The following is a 21,145-nucleotide window of genomic DNA, read 5'->3' on the forward strand; positions in this document are numbered from 1 at the left end:
CAGACAGTATACAGACAGTGTACAGACAGTGTACAGAGGGTGAGACAGTCCTTGACTTTGTCTGCAGCTGAAATTCAGCTCCTCCACTCCTGGTGCTCAACAGATGGATGACGGAGAAATTAAATCCTCCTGGTGCATTGCTTATATTTTTGGTGTCGCTGTAAATAATAGCTTATTAGAGTCACACAATGTAAAATAATGTGCCTACCTTAGGTTGCAATTTTTCATTAGTAACATTCCAATCATCTCTTCCAATCAAATAATTCAATGGAGACCAATTTCTTGCTTCTTATCTAAGCATGCTCTTCACAGAAAACCTAAATGCCAGCTGAGATTTGAACCATACGTTTTCAATCTTTTGAATAATTGTAATTGCTGCTTCAAAGAAATCTTAATTATGAGACTGATATGCACCCTCTCTTCAGGATTATTTAAATACTAAGAAAGCTTAAGAACAGACTTAAAATATTTCCATGGTGAGAAACGACATGTGACTATTTTCTGTTGTCTGTCCTGCACAGGGTTTCAGCTAATGACAAACCTTCCCATCCCTATCTTCAGGACAACTGACTGTTAAACATACATGGTACAATGGACAGTAAGAATTAAGGAGTCAGTAAATAGACTTGTACAGCATAGAAATCACTATTCTTTGTTTCTAGTTGCATCTTCTTTGTCTTTTTATTATTATTCTCTTCTTTCACTTATTTCTCCCCTTCCCTATTTTCTCCTCTTTTTCTAGTATTATTTTCCTGTACTGATTTCATTTTTCCCCACACCTATCCTTATTACTTAATACCTTCTTAGCTAGCTCAGTATTATCTCCACTCTTTTTCCTCTGATGTTATTGTAGCTGTGGGTTACCCACGTCATAGCTCGTACTGTACTGAGTTCTCTTCTGGGTGGTGCTGGGAATCCACTTCTGCCTTGAAGGTGGTGGTGGGCATCGAACTGCCTACATCCCTAGCCAAGTGCTACAAACTGCACCTCAGCCTTGCCAGCACTTGTTTCAACTAAAAGAAGAGGCGAAATTAAAGTTTTAGTCAACAACTTGGCCTCAAATTAACAAATTCCAACACAGAAACACAAGAAAATGATAAAAAGCAAAATGATTTTTCCAAATGGCAATCATTCCACAGTAAATGATTATAATAATAATGACTACAAAAATAAAAATAATAATAATGACTAAAATAATAATGACTACAAAAATGACAGAAAAGATTACAAGTAGATACAGATCAATACCTTATGAGGATACAAACAAGGAGTTTACGGAATAAAAGAGTCAATGTAGGATGCAAAAGGATTTCGACAGATGGAAATTCAGAATAAACAAAAATTCAAACTGAAATGTTATAAATGAAAAACTCAACAAGTTTTGTGTTTTTGGTTTTTAATTAATTTATTTAATTATTAAAGATTTCTGCCTCTTCCCCGCCACCACCTCCCATTCCCCCCCTCCCCCAATCAAGTCTTCCTCCCTCCTCAGCCCAAAGAGCAAGCAGGTTTCCCTGCCCTGTGGGAGGTCCAAGGACCACCCACCTCCATCCAGGTCTATTAAGGTAAGCATCCAAACTACCTGTGCTCCCACAAAGCCATTACATGCAATAGGATCAAGAACCCAATGCCATTGTTCTTCAGTTCTCAGTAGTCCTCATTGTCCATTATGTTCAGCGAGGCCGGTTTTGTCCCATGCTTTTTCAGACCCCGGCCAGCTGGCTTTGGTGAGTTCCCGATAGAACATCCCCATTGCCTCAGTGTGTGGGTGCACCCCTCGCGGTCCTGAGTTCCTTGCTCGTGCTCTCTCTCCTTCTGCTCCTCCTTTGGATCGTGAGACTTCAGTCCAGTGCTCCAATGTTGGTCTCTGTCTCTGTCTTCTTTCATCGCCTGATGAAAGTTAATATTCAGGAGGATGTTTATATGTTTTTCTTTGGGTTCAGCTGAATTGTAAGCCTCACCAATAGACTGGATAGAAAGTCAGAACACCAAGGTTTGTAGGAAAAAAGACTATATATATGATATTCATACATACAGGAATTAAAAATAACACAGTATAAGTATAAGGCTTCTGTGGTACCATTCAAAAACAAAACTTGTGATTTATAAGCATAAAATAGGAGATAAGGCATAATATAAACACATAGAAAATATGCTGAACAAAATGGTCACAGAAAATGTTCTGAGTATTGTTAGAAATTTTTCCTAACGCGAGCTCTCTGCCGACGCAAAAAATCACAATCAAGCCAAATCACAACAAGCCAAGTTTAAAGATATCCTGATTTAATGGGATTCCTGCACTCTTTTTTTTTTTAATTGAAAAAAAATTTCTGCCTCCTCCAAGCCTCCCATTTCCCTCCTCCTTCCCCCACTCTTCTCCCCCTCCCTCTCCAGTCCAAAGAGCAGTCAGGGTTCCCTGCCCTGTGGGAAGTCCAAGGTCCTCCCCCCTCCATCTAGGTCTAGGAAGGTGAGCATTCAAATGGGCTAGGCTCCCACAAAGCCAGTCCATGCACTCTTGGGTGGCCCCAGGAAAAACCTTGAGACCGCAAATGCAACCACTGAAGGGGGGGGGGGGTCCTTTTCTGGGAGGAACACTTAAATACCCTGTGGGAGGTGTCCTGACCTGGCATGCTGGGATTTGGAGTCCAGACCAATGTAACTCTCAGGCCTAGGGACTGGGATGGATGCAAGGGGCTCGGGGCTATGTTCCCAATTTAACATTCCAGACTCTTTGGATATAGGGATGACAGGAAATTGAACTGATAACTGTGACCAACAATTTAGGCTCTCCAGGAAAAAGGAGCGCTGACTCAAGTCTGGTTACCTCCTGCGGGTATAGGGCAATGTGAGGAAGGGGAGAACTAGGTATTGTTGGGTCCACACTCAGTGAGAGGTGTGGCTGGAAAGGCATCCCATACTGTCATCCCCGAGACGTCAGGCATCTGTTCCTTGTGGGAGGTGAGAAGGCAGGTGCCTAGAAGAAAATATTGTTATCACCAAAGATGAGTGTGTCACGATGAGGAGCAGGTAGGCCCTTCATTGTGGCATCCTGGAAAACTGGAGGGTGGAAGGTCCTGTCCGCTGGACAGACCAAGTGTCCTGAGGAGGTCATAGAAAATGTTCTGAGTATTAGGAACAAGATGGACATCTGGTCCAGGAGGCTTTTAGCATGTCACAGACACGGCAAGAGAAGAGTCTCTTCATGTCACATTATAACTCCAGTGCTACGACTACAGGACAAAAGCAATAGGGAAAGCTTCAAGAGAGATGTACCAACGGACAAATAAAAGCAAACTCATCTGAATATGTTTCTTTTGTACAAACCCTATAATCCAAAAAAATTTGAAATGACATACTTCAAGACATGAGAGAGTGGCACCATCAGCCTAGACAAATACATCTAGCAGAGCCTTCCTTTGGAGTCAAAGGAGAAATAAAACCCTTCCATGATACATACAAGTTTAAGTAAATAAATTGCTAAGTACTGATCCACTGCTAGAGAAGACATTGATAGGAATTATGCATATGGGGAGAAGATAAACACAACCATGAGAATTCAGAAAAGATCTAATCTTACTAGAAGAGGGGATAATCGGATGATGACTCCACAGTGACCAACGCGAAGGTGGAGTGCGGAACTGCACACATGATGAGGGGAACAGTGTAACCAGAACACTTTATATATGTGTATAAAAGCACCACAGAGAAAACCATCAACTTGCATAAATAATATACGCAATGAAACAATTCACACATAGATAGATGATCTAATCAAGGAATAATATAAACCACTGAATTGTAACAAATATGAAAATATCACTCCTGTGGTTTCCAGTTCCATATTGAAACTAACCTTTAAAAACCATGCTGGGATGCCATTGCCGGACTGCTGTTTAATGTTCTATCCTGCTGGCCAAATAGTTCTAAAAATGAAGCAAAGAGTCAGGCTGTGAAGTCTGCATAACAGAAAAACAGGTGGCGTCAAAAAAGGAAGATGGCCTCTGAAACTGGGGGTAGCCTCCAGCTTGTAACCATCAGGAGCCAGGGTCCTCAATCCTGCAGCTGCATGCAGACTTTCCTGCGCACAGTCTTTCCAGTGAGGCCCCTAAAAGACTTTGCAGCCTCATCTTGACATCTGAAGGTTTATAAGCCTTGAACAAAAAGAGCCCAGGAAAGTTGTGATTAAACTCCTGGCTCATAGACATGTGCATACATTTGTTTTAGGAATGAGAAATGAAAGTATCAATTACTACAAAAATCCTATAACTAATCATCTGACGATGCTATTTAAATGCACCTTCTTTTTCCAATTACATGGAGCTGTAAGGCAGGGCTTCTTCATATATTTCAGTCAAGATGTACTGAACGGATTGAGTGAAAAAGCAGATTTGAAAATGAGCCAAAGGGATTGACAAATGTTACCTCACGCCATGCTTCTTACTATTCTTTTTAGTATTCTGACAGTTATTTTTATAAAAACAAGAAAGTTCAGCTTATAATGGGTACATTCTAATTCATCTTAATTTCTACATATAAATCTAAATGCTTCACATCCTTCTGAGTGTATGAGGACATTGGGACCAGGGGTCTGAGTATCACAGCAGTGCTCCTCTTTCCTTTCATCTCTGTCACAGGACACACACCATCTACCTCCATTCTCTTCAGTGTTCACATTTGGCCATTCTAGCCTACTCTGAGCACCAAGGGAACTCATTTAGTGCTACCTTGTGCTTCTTGTCACATACACACATGATGATGACACTGTGAAGGAAGTGGACTTGTGTCACATGACAGGTACTCAAAACACCCAGTGTCACCTCCACGGGTAATGCAATTCTAGGTTGAAGAGAAAGTCAATGCATGAAACCACTGAGCTTCTGATCAATGGGTGATAGAGAAGCAGATCACATGGGCTATAGGATGTGATAAATACTAGACAGATGCCAAAATCTCCAAGTCTAGTGGTAGCAGAAGTGGTATCAGATCCTAAGACCCTCAGTTCCCATGAAAACAGAAAGCAGGTAATCTATAGGCCATGGTGAGGGAAGAAAGTAAATTAGGATAAATTAAAAAGTAATGAATTAAGCTACACTGAAGAAAATCAGTGTCCCATGTCTGTTACTGAGGGGAGAAAAACACAAGAAACTAGTGCAGTAAATCCTCCTGCAATTGTCTCAGGAGGGACTGTGTTCCTCAAGAAGGACATGTTGAGGTTCTAAGGCCTGGTACCCACAAACAGGATGCAATTTAGAAACAAGGCCTTTAAAGATAGAACTCAAGATATGGTCATGATGGTAGGCTCTAATACAATGCTACGGGCACAAGAGGAGGACAGACAGAAGGGGCATTAATGATGGAACATCAGGACTCACTGGGTGTGGAGGCGGGCAGACAGCACCCCTCTAACATGTCAATTTTGAATGTTGAGACTCCAAAATTGTATGAAAACAAAAAGTAAAGTTCTTTTGTTTTAAGACACCCAGACCACTGTAGTTTGTCGTGGCCACCCTAAGAAACTAGCACAGTAGTAGAATGAAGTCCCCTCACTCTCCATGGACCCATTTTCAAGTGACCCTTCTTTACCAGAAGATAAAATAGAACAAAGCGAGAGAAATATGAAACACAAATCTAGCTATAGCAATTCCCCCTCCATTTTGTTTCTACTAGCAATTTCTGAACTTCAGTTCCATTTCATCTTAAAGGTTCCGGAAAAGTGTTTCTGATCAGATACTGCTGTCAAAACTCAAGCCCACTGAATCTCTCCACCTGTGTCTATAAATGAAGACAAGAATTATTTACCTAGCTCACATTTCCTCAAGTCTCTGTTACTAATACTATTACTGTGTCACAAAAGAAACGGACATGACAGGGAGAACTCTATCTCTCCAGGAGTTAATCAGGTCACATGCATGCTGGCGAGGATGGTTCATTGCGCAAGTGCTGGCAAAATGTGAGCCACAGGATCCAGATCTTATCTCCATCAAATACAAGGGACCAGCATCCAATTCATGGGAAAAAAAAAATCATTTCAACACTTCATTTTAAGAATTTAATTCCACTAAAACAATTTGCTCTATAAGCTATTACAGAACTTAGAGCTATGGTCATTTCTAGTAAGCTGGCCTGATGCTCCACTTAAAGTCCCTAATCATCAAGAATGTAATGGTATTCAAACTACAATTCCTAACCAATCAACAAGCAGTGCAATCAAAATGTCCCAACTATCTTCCTGTTTAAGTAAAACAAGCAAAGGAAAAACCAGAATAAAAACCAGACAGTAACATTCATAGTAAGGAACGTGTTCTTTCATAAGCCTTTGTCTGCTGCGGGCATAGATACCGTGAGTGCTGAGACCTGAAGGAAAACATTCTTTCTCCCTGGGATCCTATGTTCAAATTCTGGCATGAAACAGATGGTTTGTTCAAACTAGGCACTTAGGAGATTACCAAGGAAATAAGTTACAGAGGTTTGCCAACGATCTCAGAAATCATCAGGGGATGGTGTGCAGAAGAGTGGTGAGCCCTTGCCACGGTCTAGGACCCAAGAGCATCCAGGAAAGCAGCTGATACTGGGGGCGGCAGGCTGTGGGTCAGCTGCCTGACAAGGGCAGGCCCATCCCCGGTGACCTGGCAGGGAGGGAGCCTCCTGACCTCTATTAAAGCTGACCCTCGTAAAGAGTCAGGGACAAGAGCCCAAGCCGTCCAGTCCTGGACTGTAGACAAGTGAAGAAGGATAAAGACCAGGCATCCAGTCACTTCCTGGAGCCTAAAGGCCACCAATGCAGGTTTTATATTTGCTAACTTAATCGAATAGCTTTTGTTTCCGGATACTACCGTGCTTTTCCCCAATCTACTGAAATCTCAACCTAGAAACAAAGCCCTAAAACAGTACCAAACAAACAAACAAAAGACTGGCACTTTTATGAGTCCATGATTTATGATCTCAGCCTGGCCCCAGGACCTCTTCTTCTTCTCCCCTTCCCTAACCCAGAGGGCTCTTTAAGGACACCACCCAGGGCTTCCTTAAGTGTGTGCCTCTGCAGCAGGGGTTACAGCACAGGTGCACACAGGCTTCCCCTCCAGGTCCACCTGTGCTGCTCTGGGCACACACAGACAGCTCCACACTTCCTTTGCCTCGTGCCCCTCAAAGCTTATTTGCCGACCTGTTGCCTCTACTCAGCTCCACTCCTGGGCCAGGCCTGAGTCGGCCTCTCCCTCTACCCTTGCACTGTCAGCTGCCTCCTTCCCTGAGTCCAGTGCTATGGGTACAGACTCCTTGCCACAACAAAGGATACTGTGGCTGTGCACAACCCTGTTCCTTACTACCGCCTCAGACAAGCAGCCTAGGAAAAATGCCCTCTTACTTCTCTCAGCAAAAACAAACAAAAAAACCCACCTCAGCAAGTGGCGACACATATCTGTCATCTCAGCACTCAGGAGGCTAAGGAAGGAGGACTCCTATGAGTTCATGGCCATCCTGGGCCACAGTGGCAACCATCTCTCAAAACACCCACCTGAGACAGGGCAAGTCTGCCCCGGTCCTCTTCTCACTTTGCTCCTCTGTCTATGTGTTTATCCTTCAAAGTCCCAACTCCTGCCCCGTCTGCCCAGAGCAAGTTCCGTCTACACACTATCCTCCAGTCCCCACATTATAACGAGCACTTTTCAGCTACACTCCTGGCTCTGGTCTTTCTTTCCACTAACTTTTCAGGGCTTGTATCAACCTATATCTCAAGCATACAATATGTTGCATGACCCAGTGTAATTCTCTCTCTTGTCTTCTCCTAAGTCACCAAACTGACCTTTGGGTTGCTCTAAATCAAATGCCACTGTCGACGACGGAATGTCTTCTGTCCAACAGAGGCCTTGTGAATAGACAGCTTTCGTACTCACAGGCCTAAGAGGCAGCAGTTACTGCCCTTTGATCTGAAGATAGGTACCCATAACTCTTCACTCCTATGAAGAAACACGATAGCCCCCATCTGTGTCTAGAGGTCACTATTTCTAGGGTTCGTGCTTTTATTTTGAAAGAATAAGGACACTATCTGCCATGCAATAAAGGCATCAGAAGCCTGTCGCTGGAATTCCCCATAAGCCTTTCATCTGTACCCCAAATCAGGCAATGAAATAGCTCTGAGCATGGCTCTCTGTTCTTACCGAGAGATGAGCCAAGAGTTGAGGATATACTTCTAACATGGGCTTCCACACCAAGTCGGCTCCAGGACCACCATGAGAGTTTAATATGCTCACCTGAAGTCAAACAACAGGAGCAAAATAGGGCTTTCTTATCTGGACAATACGTGGCACTGAATCTGATAGAAGCCAAATTGAGAGTAAAACCTTTTTAGCAGCCTGTCTCTTGATATCCTGCAATTGTATCTCAGTGCAATACAGGGAGAGAGTCCTGCAATCAGAAAGCTGGTTGAGCTCAGCAACGGGAGACAGACTTAATTTTAGCAACCCCAAGACACAGATATCACACCTGTTAAAGATAAACCATAAAAACTGATGAAATTCAGCATTTTAAAAATCAACATGAAATTAATGGACACAATGCTGAAAATCAAACACCGCTCAGATATAAGATTGCGTCGACCTGTCTTCGTGAAGAAAATCGTCACGATGTTGCTTCCCTGAGATCAGAACCACAGAGCACTCAGCCTCAAATCTCTGAGAAGTGAGTCAACCTGTCAGAGCGTGAAGCTGTTATTTAAGACAATCAGCGTGGCAGATATAATGGACCACTAAACGCCTGCCTACAGCAAATGCAGGTATGATGAGGCATTTGAAGTTAATCAAGAGAAAAGTTGCACTTAGACTTTAGGAAAAAATCTACCACATATAACAATTTCAAACTCACAAATACTGGGCTGATGACAAGGTCACCCTCACTTCTACAAAAGAAAGAAATGTAAAAGTTGGTATAATTTAGCAAGCATTTTTATCATCCATTCTGCGTATCAGGTACTATGCTAAACATAGGGACGGCAGAATAAACAAGACAGACTCCCTGCTCTTGTATAGCTCACAGGGGAGTTTGAGGAACTAAAAGATTACAGCAGTGACACAGACAGCCTGGCTTCTCAACTGGAGTCAGGTACAGAATTGTCCCCCATGACTACTTAGGGCATGTGGCCAGTGTCACCAGTAGAAGTGGGTTCTGCCACTATAAGGCTACACTCAAGCTTCCAAGTGCATTTCCAGACACTGTGTTCATCACTCAACACAAGCTGGCGGATCTGTGAGGAACTCTAAAGATGGTAAAAGCAGGGGCGGGTGATTACATGGGTCAGCACCCACAACCTTTCACAGAGGAGGAGAATCCCTAAGTGAATAACTTGCTGTGATTCTGGGATTTTCCCATTTCTTGGTAGCCTCATAGGAAGTGTAATGAAAGATATGTTTTACTAAATTGAATCATAAACATGGAAAGTTAAGGAAACTCAGACCTGTGGCAGTCAAGGGACAAATGGCAAGAGGGGCCCTAGAAAAAAAAGGAGGTTGGAGATATACCCTACCCATCAGGAGGGCAGTATTTGCCCATAGTGCTTGAAGCCTGAAGTAATACTTAACTGCATTTCTCAGTTTAAAAGAGGAAAACGGATAAAGGCCCTGGACAGGGCAGCAAAGTTTTTCACTGAAAAGTAGAGAACCACTTAAATACTGGTGAGGTCATTAACTTCGTACTTCTGAGTCCTTGGGAGAGAAGGACCAGAGGGTGTAGGAGCTGGGGGAAATGGAGAGTACTGTTGACAGTTTGTGAAAATTAACCAAAAGAAATGTAAAATGTTGTGGCTTTGGAGGGAAGAGAAAGAAAATCCAAGAGACACGGTTCTAAACATCAAAGGGACATGACAATTAGCATGTGACCTGAGAAGAAGGAAAAGAAGGAACAGGATTCCACAGGAAGTAAAGGATTCAAGGTCTCCGAAGAGCAGAAGCAGAAGAGGTGTGGAGCCATGTATAGAGCAACAGCTAATGGAGAATGGTGACGGCGGACTCACGGCAGAGGAGGAGGTCGTACTGCATGTGGGATGCTCATCAAAGTCTAGAAGCAGGAAGATGCTAAGTCTAAGGTAATTTCAGAGAGAGGAGGACATATTTGTGAGCAGGTGAAGCGATGACATAAACAGAGGGAGAACAGGCCTTGTTGGGCACCAGCACATAAGCAGGTGGTGCAGGGGGCATCAACGAAGGCTAAAAATGTTTCAAAAAAGTTTTTTGGTAAGGGTAATACACCCTTAACATACATACTTAATTCATTATCTAATTATCTGGAAGCCCTATATCTGTTTCACTTCCTGTTGATGTGATTTTTAAAAAATATCCTGATGAAACAATGTAAGGGATAAAATGTTTCCTGGGCTCCCAGTTCCACCTTACAGAGCACCATTGCAGGGAAGTCAAGATGGATGAACTGGAAGCAGCTAATCACATTTTGTACCTTCACAGTCAAGCGCAGAGAGCAAAGAATGCATGCATGCATGCCTGCACTCAGTTCAGGATACCATGCCCAGAAAATGGAACCCCACACAGTTGGGCAGTTCTTTCCATGTCAATTAACATCATCCAGATGATTCCTCAGATATGCCCACGGGCTAACCTAATCTAATCCTTGATTGAAACTAACACTTCATGGGGGTGATTCTACGTTGTGTGGAGTTCACAGTCACAATGAAGCAATACCGTCTATACTTCAAAGTCATACAAATATTTCAGACTGATCATATTGAATAAAATATGGATTAATTTCTAATAGAGACAGTAACTGAAAGCATTAAAAATCCCTCAGGGTCTTTCACAACCTGATCCATGTTGGTTTGTACAATGAACTTCTTCTTTGGCCTTCTCTCAATGTTTTGTAACTCCCAAGACCCCTTTGTTGCCTCCACTTCAAATGCCCATCATCATTCCAAACAGCTTTGATATCTTCCCTTTTGATGAATCAGCCTCAACTATACAGTTTCTCAGCAGACAAACGGACTAATTCTTGGCCTTCACATCACACATGGTGGGAGAACAGTCTGATGCACGTGGGTGCTAGCATTTAATCTCTGGTGCACCTCTCTCTTGATTTGAGGCTGAACCTAGGGTTTGCTTTACTAATGGATTATAAAGGTAAGAATATGCCCTATCAATGGCCTAAGCTTTTGTTTTCTTTGTAGACTTGAGTTCCCATTTTGCTATATGGTTCATGAGAAGAAATTTGTGAGAAGAATCAGGTCCTGAGAATAATTACAGAAAACAAACAGACAAACCAAGAAATTCAGTAGGTATCCAGTCCAAGGCCCAAGACATATAGTGAAGAAGGTACTATAGTAGTGACACAGCCAGCAAATATAGGGAAAACAAAAACTTAGAGCTGGTAAAGTGCTTGCCACACAAGTATGAGATTCTGCCTTTGGTTCCCAGCACCCACATATAAAGCTATATGTTGTTTTGTCCATTAGTACTGCCGGTACAAAAGGGCAGAGACGGGAAGTCCATAGGTCAGCTAGTCCTGCCTGATCAGCAAGCTCCAGGTTTCAGTGAAAGGCCTTATCTCAAAATGACAGTCACATGCCTGTCAGCAGCTCAAATGGTAGCAACGTATTAAGTGACTCATAAAAACAGGAACAGTGAGATGACTCACTAGATAGAGGTCCTTCCACCAACCCCGACTACCTCAGTTCAATTCCTGGGACCTACATGATGGAAGGAGAGAACCAATGCTTGAATGTTGTCTCCTGACTTTCACACACATACCAAGCCAGATGTGCCTCAATGCACACACATACATGTGTGGATACACAATAAATTAAAATATAGTACAAATTTTAAATAAAGACAGAAAAGGCTAGACATGACAGTAAGATAGTAATGACTAACCCTTACTGTTGGTTAGGTGGTAATGGCAAGTGAAGCATACGTAATTCCTCCAAAGAGAACTGGGTGTCTTGAGTACTGGAGGCCACCATGGGGGAAAACAAAGCCCAGGGCTGTCAGAACCTCTATTGGTTTTCCCTAAGAGAAGACAGAAATCTGGAATTGTACATGAAATCTCAAAGTTCTTACACAATAAGAAAATAGAACTCTAAGAAGACCTGTCACTGAAGTCCCCTGAGCCCCGTTTGCAATACATTGCCAGCTCAATGGCAGAACCCAAACTAAATCAGGGCATGTGCCTTGCTATGCTAAGTCACTTGTCTGATGCTTTGGAGAGCCTGTATGTCTGAGAAGTAGAGGACTGAACAGAGGCTAAAGACCACAACTAAATCAGAGCCAGCAAATTGAAGAGTAATTTACAGATTCAGGCTGAGACTAATCTGTGTATCCAAGAACCATAAGATCATCTTAGCCAAAAAGGGGGGGAGGGAATGCACCAAAGGCCAAAAAATTCAAAAATTCAAGAGTTCTAGCTGTTCCAGGTTGGTCACACAGTATCACTACAGATGTCACTTCTATCCGGATACCACAATTAGTCAAAAGATAGAGTCAGTTTATCTATTTCTAGCTCTGGGGGAAATGTTAACATGGAGAACAAATTATTCAAGATGTCTATATACAGAAAAAGAAAATTCATTTTGAAAAACCTACTAAAGTTTCCTTGACATACAAGGTTACTCAAATATGCAGTGAGAACTATATGTCAACTTAAGAAACAATTCCATTATGCCCACTATGGAACTATTTCATTCAACTCTCTCAACACACTGCTCTCCCCCAGTTCTACTTTGTTCGATTCATCTAGCTCATCAAGTATATGCACATATGTTCAGTTCAATAACATGAGTGCCTTCTATGAGAACTTACTCTGGGTAGAAAGAGAAGTAAAGTTGCCTGGCCATAATTAAAGGTTATTTTCAGACATCTGTAACACAGTGCCTGCCATCAAACAAGTTTAACAATCAAGTAAAGCTAACAAATACCAAAAGATTAGTGATAGATTAGCCACTGATCTTGGCTGGACATTGGAATCCGTGGGGTGCTCTTCATAACAACTGTGCCCAAGGTCCACATCATACTCACTTGACCAAAATCTTCAGAAAAGGGATTCGGGAATTCACACTGTTTGAAATGCTAAATGTAAAAATCAGATGTGATACACAGCCTGGGTTGACAGCCCTGCAGGTTACAGTTATTATCCATTCACCTGTGACATCTAATTTTAATGATAAATTTAACTAATTACTCGGTGATCCACACCTTCACTGCTTAAGGAGACAATCACCTTTACAAACTACTTCACTAAATTAGATTTAGTGCCCAAGACACTGATGTAGTACCAGGATCCAAAGATAAGAATCCCATAATTCTAGCCCCTCCATCAACTCACCTCACAGTAGAATTCACTCAACAGAAATGGAGAATGCAAAGTCTCAGAGATCAGAGAACATTAAAGCCTTCCCTAAAGGTCCTCCTGTTGACTCAGCTGGTTCCAACATACCACAAATTCCAGCTCTCTTTGCTTATGCTCAGCAGGTGGTGTCCCTTCTCTAAGGCTGGGTACAAAATCTAGACCTGCCTCCTTGGGATTCACTCACACTCTAGCCCTAGAAATGGCAACTTCTGTCCTCAGTCTTGAAACTTTTCTTCCAGCTAGATTATTCAGAACTCTGGGAGAAACTGATACCTTACATTCATGTTCCCACCACGTTTCTAGATGTGGGAAGTATCTTGCCCAGGTTTTGGGTTGTTTGTCGTTAGGCTGACGAACATCTTTCACAGATGCTAGGAAGCCCAGCAGCACTTTCTTCATAAACAGAACTTCTCCTATAACACATGCACCGTGCCATAACAACTGCAATGAAGAGGAACACAACAACTCTGCTGCGGCTGTGGGGAAGCATGCACGAAACCCTTGCTGCATAAGGAAACAATGATGCCATCTGGATGTGTTGTTGTTATAGCAGCTAACAAAGGCAACATAGGAGGCTATGTGGGTAACAACTGAGAGTAAACACTGGAAAACACAGCCCTTGGATTCAAGCACAATTCCAAAATTCACAATTAATCTCGGTACCAAGCATATCAATCGGTAAAGAGGAAAAACTAGCTCTTGATTCTGTGAGAAAGAAGTTACATAAGCTCCTAGCATAGTGTCTGCATGGAGTAACCATAGTACATGCTAGCTGTCATTTTTATTGGGCACAGGGATTAAGCTTTGCTGTCCAAAATATCAAGCCTTTTGAATCTCTCTACCTGGCTTACAGACTGTTGTACAACTGGGGAAGTGGTCTCCTGTGCCAATGCATTCAAGTGTACTTCCCACTTTCTCTTCTATGAGGCTCAGTGTGGTTGGCTTTATGTTGAGGTCTTTGATCCATTTGGATTTGAGATTTGTGCATGGAGATAGATATGGATCTATTTTCATTCTTCTACATATTGATATCCAGTTATGCCAGCACCATTTATTGAATATGCTTTTTCCCATTTTATATTTTAGTTTCTTTGTCAAACATCAGGTGTTTGTAGGTGTGTGGATTGATATCTGGGTCTTCAATATGGTTCCATTGGTCTTCCTGTCTGTTTTTATGTCAATACCAGGCTGTTTTCAGTATTACAGCTCTACAGTAGAGTATGAAGTCAGGGATTGTGATGCATTCAGAAGATCCTTTATTGTACAGGATTGTTTTGCCTATCCTAGGTATTTTGTTTTTCTATATGAAGTTGAGTATTGTTCTTTTAAGTCTGTGAAGAATTTTGCTGGAATTTTCATGGGCATTGCACTGAATATGTAGATTGCTTTTGGTAAGATTGCCATTTTTACTATGTTAATTCTACCTACCCAAGGCCATGGGAGATCTTTCTATTTTCTGGTGTCTTCTTCAATTTCTTTTTTCAAAGATTTAAAGTTCTTGTCATAAGGTCTTTCACTTGTTTGGTTAGAGTTACCCCAAGTTATTTGTGGCTATTGTGAAGGATGAAAGTAGCACAGACACTGAGAGCAACAATTAATAAATGGGACCTCCTTGAAGTGAGAAGCTTCTGTAAAGCAAAGGACATGGTCAACAAGACAAAATGGCAGCCTACAGAATGGGAAAAGATCTTCACCAACCTCACATAGGACAGAGGGCTTATCTCCAAAATATACAAAGAAGTAAAGAAACAAATAATCCAATAAGAAATTTAGGGTCCAGACTGTTTAAGAGAATTCTCAACAGATGAATCTCAAATGGCTGAAGGACACTTAAGGAAATGCTCGAGATCCTTAACCATCAGAGAAATGCAAATCAAAACAACTCTGAGATTCCGTCTTACACCTGTCAGAATGGCCAAGATCAAAAACATTGATAACTTAAGCTGGAGAGGATGTGGGGGAAAGGGAACACTCCTGCATTGCTGGTGGGAATGCAAACCGGTACAACCCCTTTGGATATCAGTATGGCAATTTTTCAGAAAATTAGGTAGCAACCTACCTCAAGACTCAGCAATACCACTTTTGGGTATATAAACAAAGGATGTTCAATCATACCTCAAGAACATGTGCTCAACTATGTTCATAGCAGCATTATTTGTAATAGCCAAAACATGGAAACAACCTAAATGCCCCTCAACCAAACAATAGATAAAGAAAATGTGACACATTTACACAATGGAGCACTACTCAGCAGTAAAAAATATGACATCTTGAAATTTGCAGGATGTAGAAAAAAACATATTGAATGAGGTAATCCTGACTCAGGAAAAAAAAAAAAAACAAACAGCCTACAGATAGTCCACAATCCCAGAGAACCTAGAAAACAAAGAGGACCCTAAGAGAGACATACATGGATCTACATAGGAAGGATAGGAAGGTGAAAAAGACAGGATCTCCTGAGTAATTGGGAGCATGGGGCTCATGGGAGAGGCAGAAGGGGAGGAAGGAGGTAGGAAAAATATATAGGTCAATAAAAAACAATAAAATAACAAACTTGTAAAAATTAGATTTTGACAGTTTTGGTCTTCCTCTATTACTTATTTTAAAAATTCAATGGATAAAAGCATGGGATTTTTTCAGATATTGCATGACATTTCAAGTTATATTAGAAACATTAATTAATCTCATAGTTATAATAACCTAAAAATAACTAAAAATCTCCTGCTTATAATAACCCTTAAAATGAAAGTAGAGGAGAATATTTAGGGAAGGGAAAACATTCTTCACATAAATTGAAATTTTAAAACTCAAAAGTGAGAGAGATTTCATAAGCTTTAGGTGACCTTTAAATGCCACACTCACTAATATATAAGTGTAAACACAGGAAAATGTAATGTCTGGCAATAATGGTAACCTGCTCGTAGCAATTCCATTGAGCTCTGTGATGTAGATTAGGCTTCAGTTCAGAGTAGCAATAGCTTTTTAACCCTGTTAAGATCTACGTACAATCCAAGGAAGATCAGTGGTTACTTTCAATGATTATTTATGTGCTTGTAGCTAACCTCTGTGTAATAATGTCTACATTTATAGTAAACTTCAAAATGTACAATATTTGAGGATGTACATTATTGCTAATGAGTTAAAAGGTAAATTTTTCACCTCAATAAACAATTCTTCCATGAATTCAACTTTAATAATTTGTGTAGATTACAAAAGTGTTGCTGCTAACCTTATCCAATTTTCAAAAGCCAGTAAAATATGATTTCAAAGATAATCGTTTACTTGGTCAAATCTCAATTTTTAACTGAATTATAGGATATAAATAGTACACCAATGCAGCAATAACACAAAAATGAAACCTCAATGGGTTAGAGTCATACATTGCTTTAGATGCACATCAAATCTTTCCGCTGCTTCAATTCTATTGTAACAAGTACAGTTTAGGAACTATCTGTAGTTTGCTTGTTTGTTTGTTTTTTTTTTTTTAGGGACAGGGTTTCTTTGTGCTTTGGAGCATGTCCTGGAACTAGCTCTTGTAGATCAGGTTGGCCTCAAACTCAGATTCACCTGCCTCTGCCTCCCAAGTGCTGGGAATAAAGGCATGAGCCACCACCACCTGGCTAAGAACTATGTAATTCTTTAAGGCTTTGCACTCTATTCTCTTCATTTCCTTTAAGTGTGTACGGGTTGGGGAACGTATACATATGCAAGCACACATATGCGTGCAGATGCTTTTGGATTGGCTCATTTTAGAGTTGGATGTGCAGGTTGTTGTGAGCCTTCAGATACTGGTGGTGGGAAATGTACTGTGGTCCTCTAGATGAACAGTAGCTACTCCCAATTGCTGAGTCGTCTCTCTAGCCTCTGGCCTCACATTCTTGACTGCTCAGAATAATATATGCATGTATCTATCAAAAGTCTGTCTTCTGGACACTAATTCTTAGGAGAAGCATCTAGAGATTTAAGGCAAGATGGAGAGTCAAGGTGGCTCTTGCCACCAAGCCTGAAGGTCTATGTTGATCCTCATGCACACAGTAGGTGGGCAAGTCATTCTCTGACCTCCACATATGCATAGCAGTGCATGTGAGCCCTCCATAAACACATTAAACAAAGATATGCAATTTAAAATTTTAATCTATGTGCTTGGAACCGTGATTTCTATATTTTGTATGACATATGATTTTGAAATATATTAAAATTATATTTTTTCATCTCAAGATTGGACCAACTTGCTGACTACAGTTTACAATATTATGTGAACAAATACTAACAGAACTATTGTCTCCTAAAACAAGCGTTTGTGGCTTGTTTGAGACGTTGTTGAGCTATACAAAACAGGCAATGTAAGAATTGAAAAAAAAAATGAAGCCTGGTGGTAGTGTCACGTGTCTTTAATTCCAGCACTCAGGAAGCAGAAGCAGGTGGATCTCTATGAGTTGGAGGCCAGCCTGGTCTACAAAACGAGTTCCAGAACAGCCAAGACTGCAACGGTGCTATACAAGACTGAGGAAGGAAGAAGGAGGGAAGGAGGGACGGAATTAAGGAAGGAAGGAAGGAAGGAAGGAAGGAAGGAGGGAGGGAGGGAGGGAGGGAGGGAGGGAGGGAGGGAGGGAGGGAGGGAGGGAGGGAGGGAGGAAGGAAGGAAGGAAGGAAGGGGAAAGGAAAGAAAAAAGAAAAGACAAGACAGAGGCTTTTCAGAGCATTCCTTTAAAGGTTCATAGAAGAACACAGAGAAGCCCCATATGTCACGCAGACACCTGATAAGATGTGAACTCTTGACTTTCACTTGATCCTAACTTGAGCAGCAGAACGGTGGGTCATCCTTCTCATTTTGGTAGTAAACTAGGCCCCGGCAAAGTCCCCAGCTCATAGAAAGTGCAGCATCCAGCAGAGACCCCAGTACACTAGCATCCCAACTGAGCTCCTACCCAGGTCATTGGCAGACCTCCTGCCAGCCTAAGAACTCCAAAAAAAAAAAAAAAAAGCCAATAGTTCTAACTTTGGAGGTTTTCTTGAGCCAACCAACGCTCTAACTCCAAGGTGTCTCATTGGGGAGGGACTAAGTGGGTCAGAAACCACACTTCAGGTGAACAGTGCAGGTTATATCACAGTGTTCTAGTAAGTAGGTGCCAGAGTCCTGCTACTCACACACCTGGGATTGTCTTAGAGAGCAGCCCGGGTGCGTGGACTTGGAAGTAGGCCTCAGATGCCCGAGGTGTAGGGACCCCTCCAATGGGGGCGGGTGGGGAGAGCCTCCATTCCTCCCAGGGCTCTGAGTGACAAGGCAGGGCTACCTGGGTCCCTTACATTAGCAGCCTGCAAAAGTTGTGGCCGCAGGCAGCGCTCACCCGCCTCGGGGGTCATCTGAGTCCCGTAAAGAGCGCCACTTGGTCCAGGGCGCCGGGCAGGTGCGTGGCCTAGGGCACTTGCTGAGCCCCGCCGCGGCCGCGCTGCTTCCCCGCCCCGGCAGCGCCCCTCACCTGGTCCCGGGTCTTCAGGTAGCGCTGCAGCGCCTGCTGGGTGAGCTCGCGGACGCGCAGCTGGCCGTCCTTGCAGGGCACCACGATGCCGGTCCTGCCGAAGCACACTGTCACTTTCATCCTGCCCCCGTCCCCGCGCGGGGCCGGGCCGAACAGGTGTCTGACCCCCGGGCGCAGCCCCTCGGTCGGGGACGTGGGGCGGACACGCCGTTGTCCCGCGCGTGGCTCCGCGGCCGGGGGTCGCCGCTGCACCCCTGCAGCCCCGCGGGAGACCCAGAGCGGGAAGCGGACGCGGGGCCGCGGCGGGTCGGCCGGGCGCAGGCGGAGGCGGAGGCTCCACGCGCCAAAGTGAAACTGCGGGCGCGGCCCTCCGGGCCCTGCCTCTGGTGGTGGCCCTGGCGACCGTGGCAGGGCCGGCCCCAGGCCCCGGGCTGGAGTGGGCGGCGGCGGCGGCGCGCGGGGCCGGAGTTGGGAGGAAACTTTTGCACCGGCTTCCAACTCCTCCGACGCGCGCGGCGCTCTGGGCTCCCGCGGCCCGCGGGCCAGCCTGGGCCCGGCTCTTAAAGGGGCCGCGGCGCTGCCGGGCCACAGTGGGTTCCGCTGCGTTGCACAGAACTAGGGTCTCAGCCGGGGTAACTGAACCTTGAGGAGCCTAGTGCCAGCACTTGGTTCTCTTCCTCCCTCACACACACATACACGGAGCTCTGAGGATTGTAATGGGATCTGAGAGCTACCACAGGGGAATTGAAACTGGATCTCATAACGCACACTTGGAATAGATAGGAAATGGCAGAGCAACTCCCTTAAAATGAGAGTTGGAGCGAGAATCAAAGGAAGCTCCAGAGCAGGTGTTTCTTGCCACGCCTTCTAAAATACCCAAGGAGTAGCCTTCAGGTATAGAGGGTTGGGGACCGCCTGAGGACAGAGCTTTGAAGCTACCCTCTGAAGCCCCCAAGAGAGGTGAACTGAAAGAAACACTGTGCAGATGCCCAGTGCTACACCAAGGATCACACCCAAAGTCCAAATATTATAACGTGTAAAAGTGTTGAAGGGTGACTCCCGTGGTGCATTTGGCTGGGAAAAGAAGTAACACCTTGACTCACGATTTCTCGAGTGCATTTCCTTGAACACTTGAGCACAAGACATGGGAGAAAGTGCCCGATCAACAAGTAACGTTTGTATCCTCAGTTCTCTCATAAACAGCTCGCTGGAGCTGGAAGGTAGATGTTTTTTCCCCACCTCCAGAGTCTAAGGCACTGGAGATTGACAATGGGAGACTGAGCAGACCGTGGTGCTGCTACGGTGCAAAGAACACAGGTCTTCCTCACTAAATCTCTAGTGTCTCCTGGCAGTTTACATGTGGACTCAGTGCCCCCAACAAGATCCCCACGGCATCCACCATTTTTCCCAGAGTTGCTGGGATGTCAACTTAAACTGAACTTGAATTGCTTGTGATGGTAGGGATGAAGAGAGTCTTAAATTAGTAGATCTGGAAGTTCTCATCAGTTTAAGCTCATTTATACATTTAATATACCTTGGTTGTGTTCCATGTAAGCACCTTATATAAAAGGTCAATGACCACAAAGAGGGTCATGTTAACTGAGTCTACTTGAGAAACAATGCACAGCAGACAGTCTAGTTTGGTTGCAAATTCCCACACTTAAATTTAAGTAAACCAAAGACAGAGGCCTTTTTTTGTCATGAAACCAAAGAAAAGCTCCATCAAGCACCACACTAAGTCAAGGCTGGAGTTGGGATCACAACGAATGTCTCCAGGGACTAGCTCTGGCTATTAACTATATTGTTGATATTATCTCTGTTCACAGTGAAGTGGACTTGCAGGCATTATTCTGTGTATCCATAAGAAATAGTAGAATCAGGCAAATATGAACACCAGTCGTTGAAGACAGATCCTTAAGGGTGACCCGGATGTGCGTTGAAGAGAGATCCTCACTTTAGCACTGAGGGTGACGCGCATGTGTAAAAAGGTACCAAGCCAGGATTCCCAGCTGAGGAAGCCAAGGCATGCTGTATCTTTTGTGCTTGCCTTTCCATTAGCATGTCACCAAACTCCTCTTCCTCAGGTGTAGTGTTGTTCCTCTTCTTTGCAGCCTACTGTAAGTTCTTCTCTGGCAGTCTTCCTGCCTTTGAGAATCCCCAGGTCAGCCATGTAGAACACACAGGCTCCTCACCCCCTTGGTCCACTCATGGGAACACTAGAATCACGTCTCACAGAATGCAGCAAAGTTCATGGCTGAGGTAGATAATAGAAGCCTGTAGCTAGGCTCCGACGTGAGCATTGCTCACACACCCTCCAGTGAACTCTC

At 43.4% G+C, this 21,145-nt stretch overlaps 1 protein-coding gene across 1 annotated transcript in view; it reads right to left on the reverse strand.

Moving 5' to 3' along the window:
- Positions 1 to 19,316, reverse strand: part of Pard3b (par-3 family cell polarity regulator beta) — a 1,010,698-nt gene extending 991,382 nt beyond the window's left edge. Inside the window, exon 1 of the mRNA XM_057761958.1 lies at positions 18,819 to 19,316. Within this exon, the coding sequence (XP_057617941.1) occupies positions 18,819 to 18,938 (120 nt within the window). The 5' untranslated portion in view covers positions 18,939 to 19,316. The remainder of the gene's footprint in view (positions 1 to 18,818) is intronic.
- Positions 19,317 to 21,145: the final 1,829 nt, after the last annotated feature.

This window comes from Chionomys nivalis, chromosome 2, assembly GCF_950005125.1.
Source record: "Chionomys nivalis chromosome 2, mChiNiv1.1, whole genome shotgun sequence".
Lineage (NCBI taxonomy): Eukaryota > Metazoa > Chordata > Mammalia > Rodentia > Cricetidae > Chionomys > Chionomys nivalis.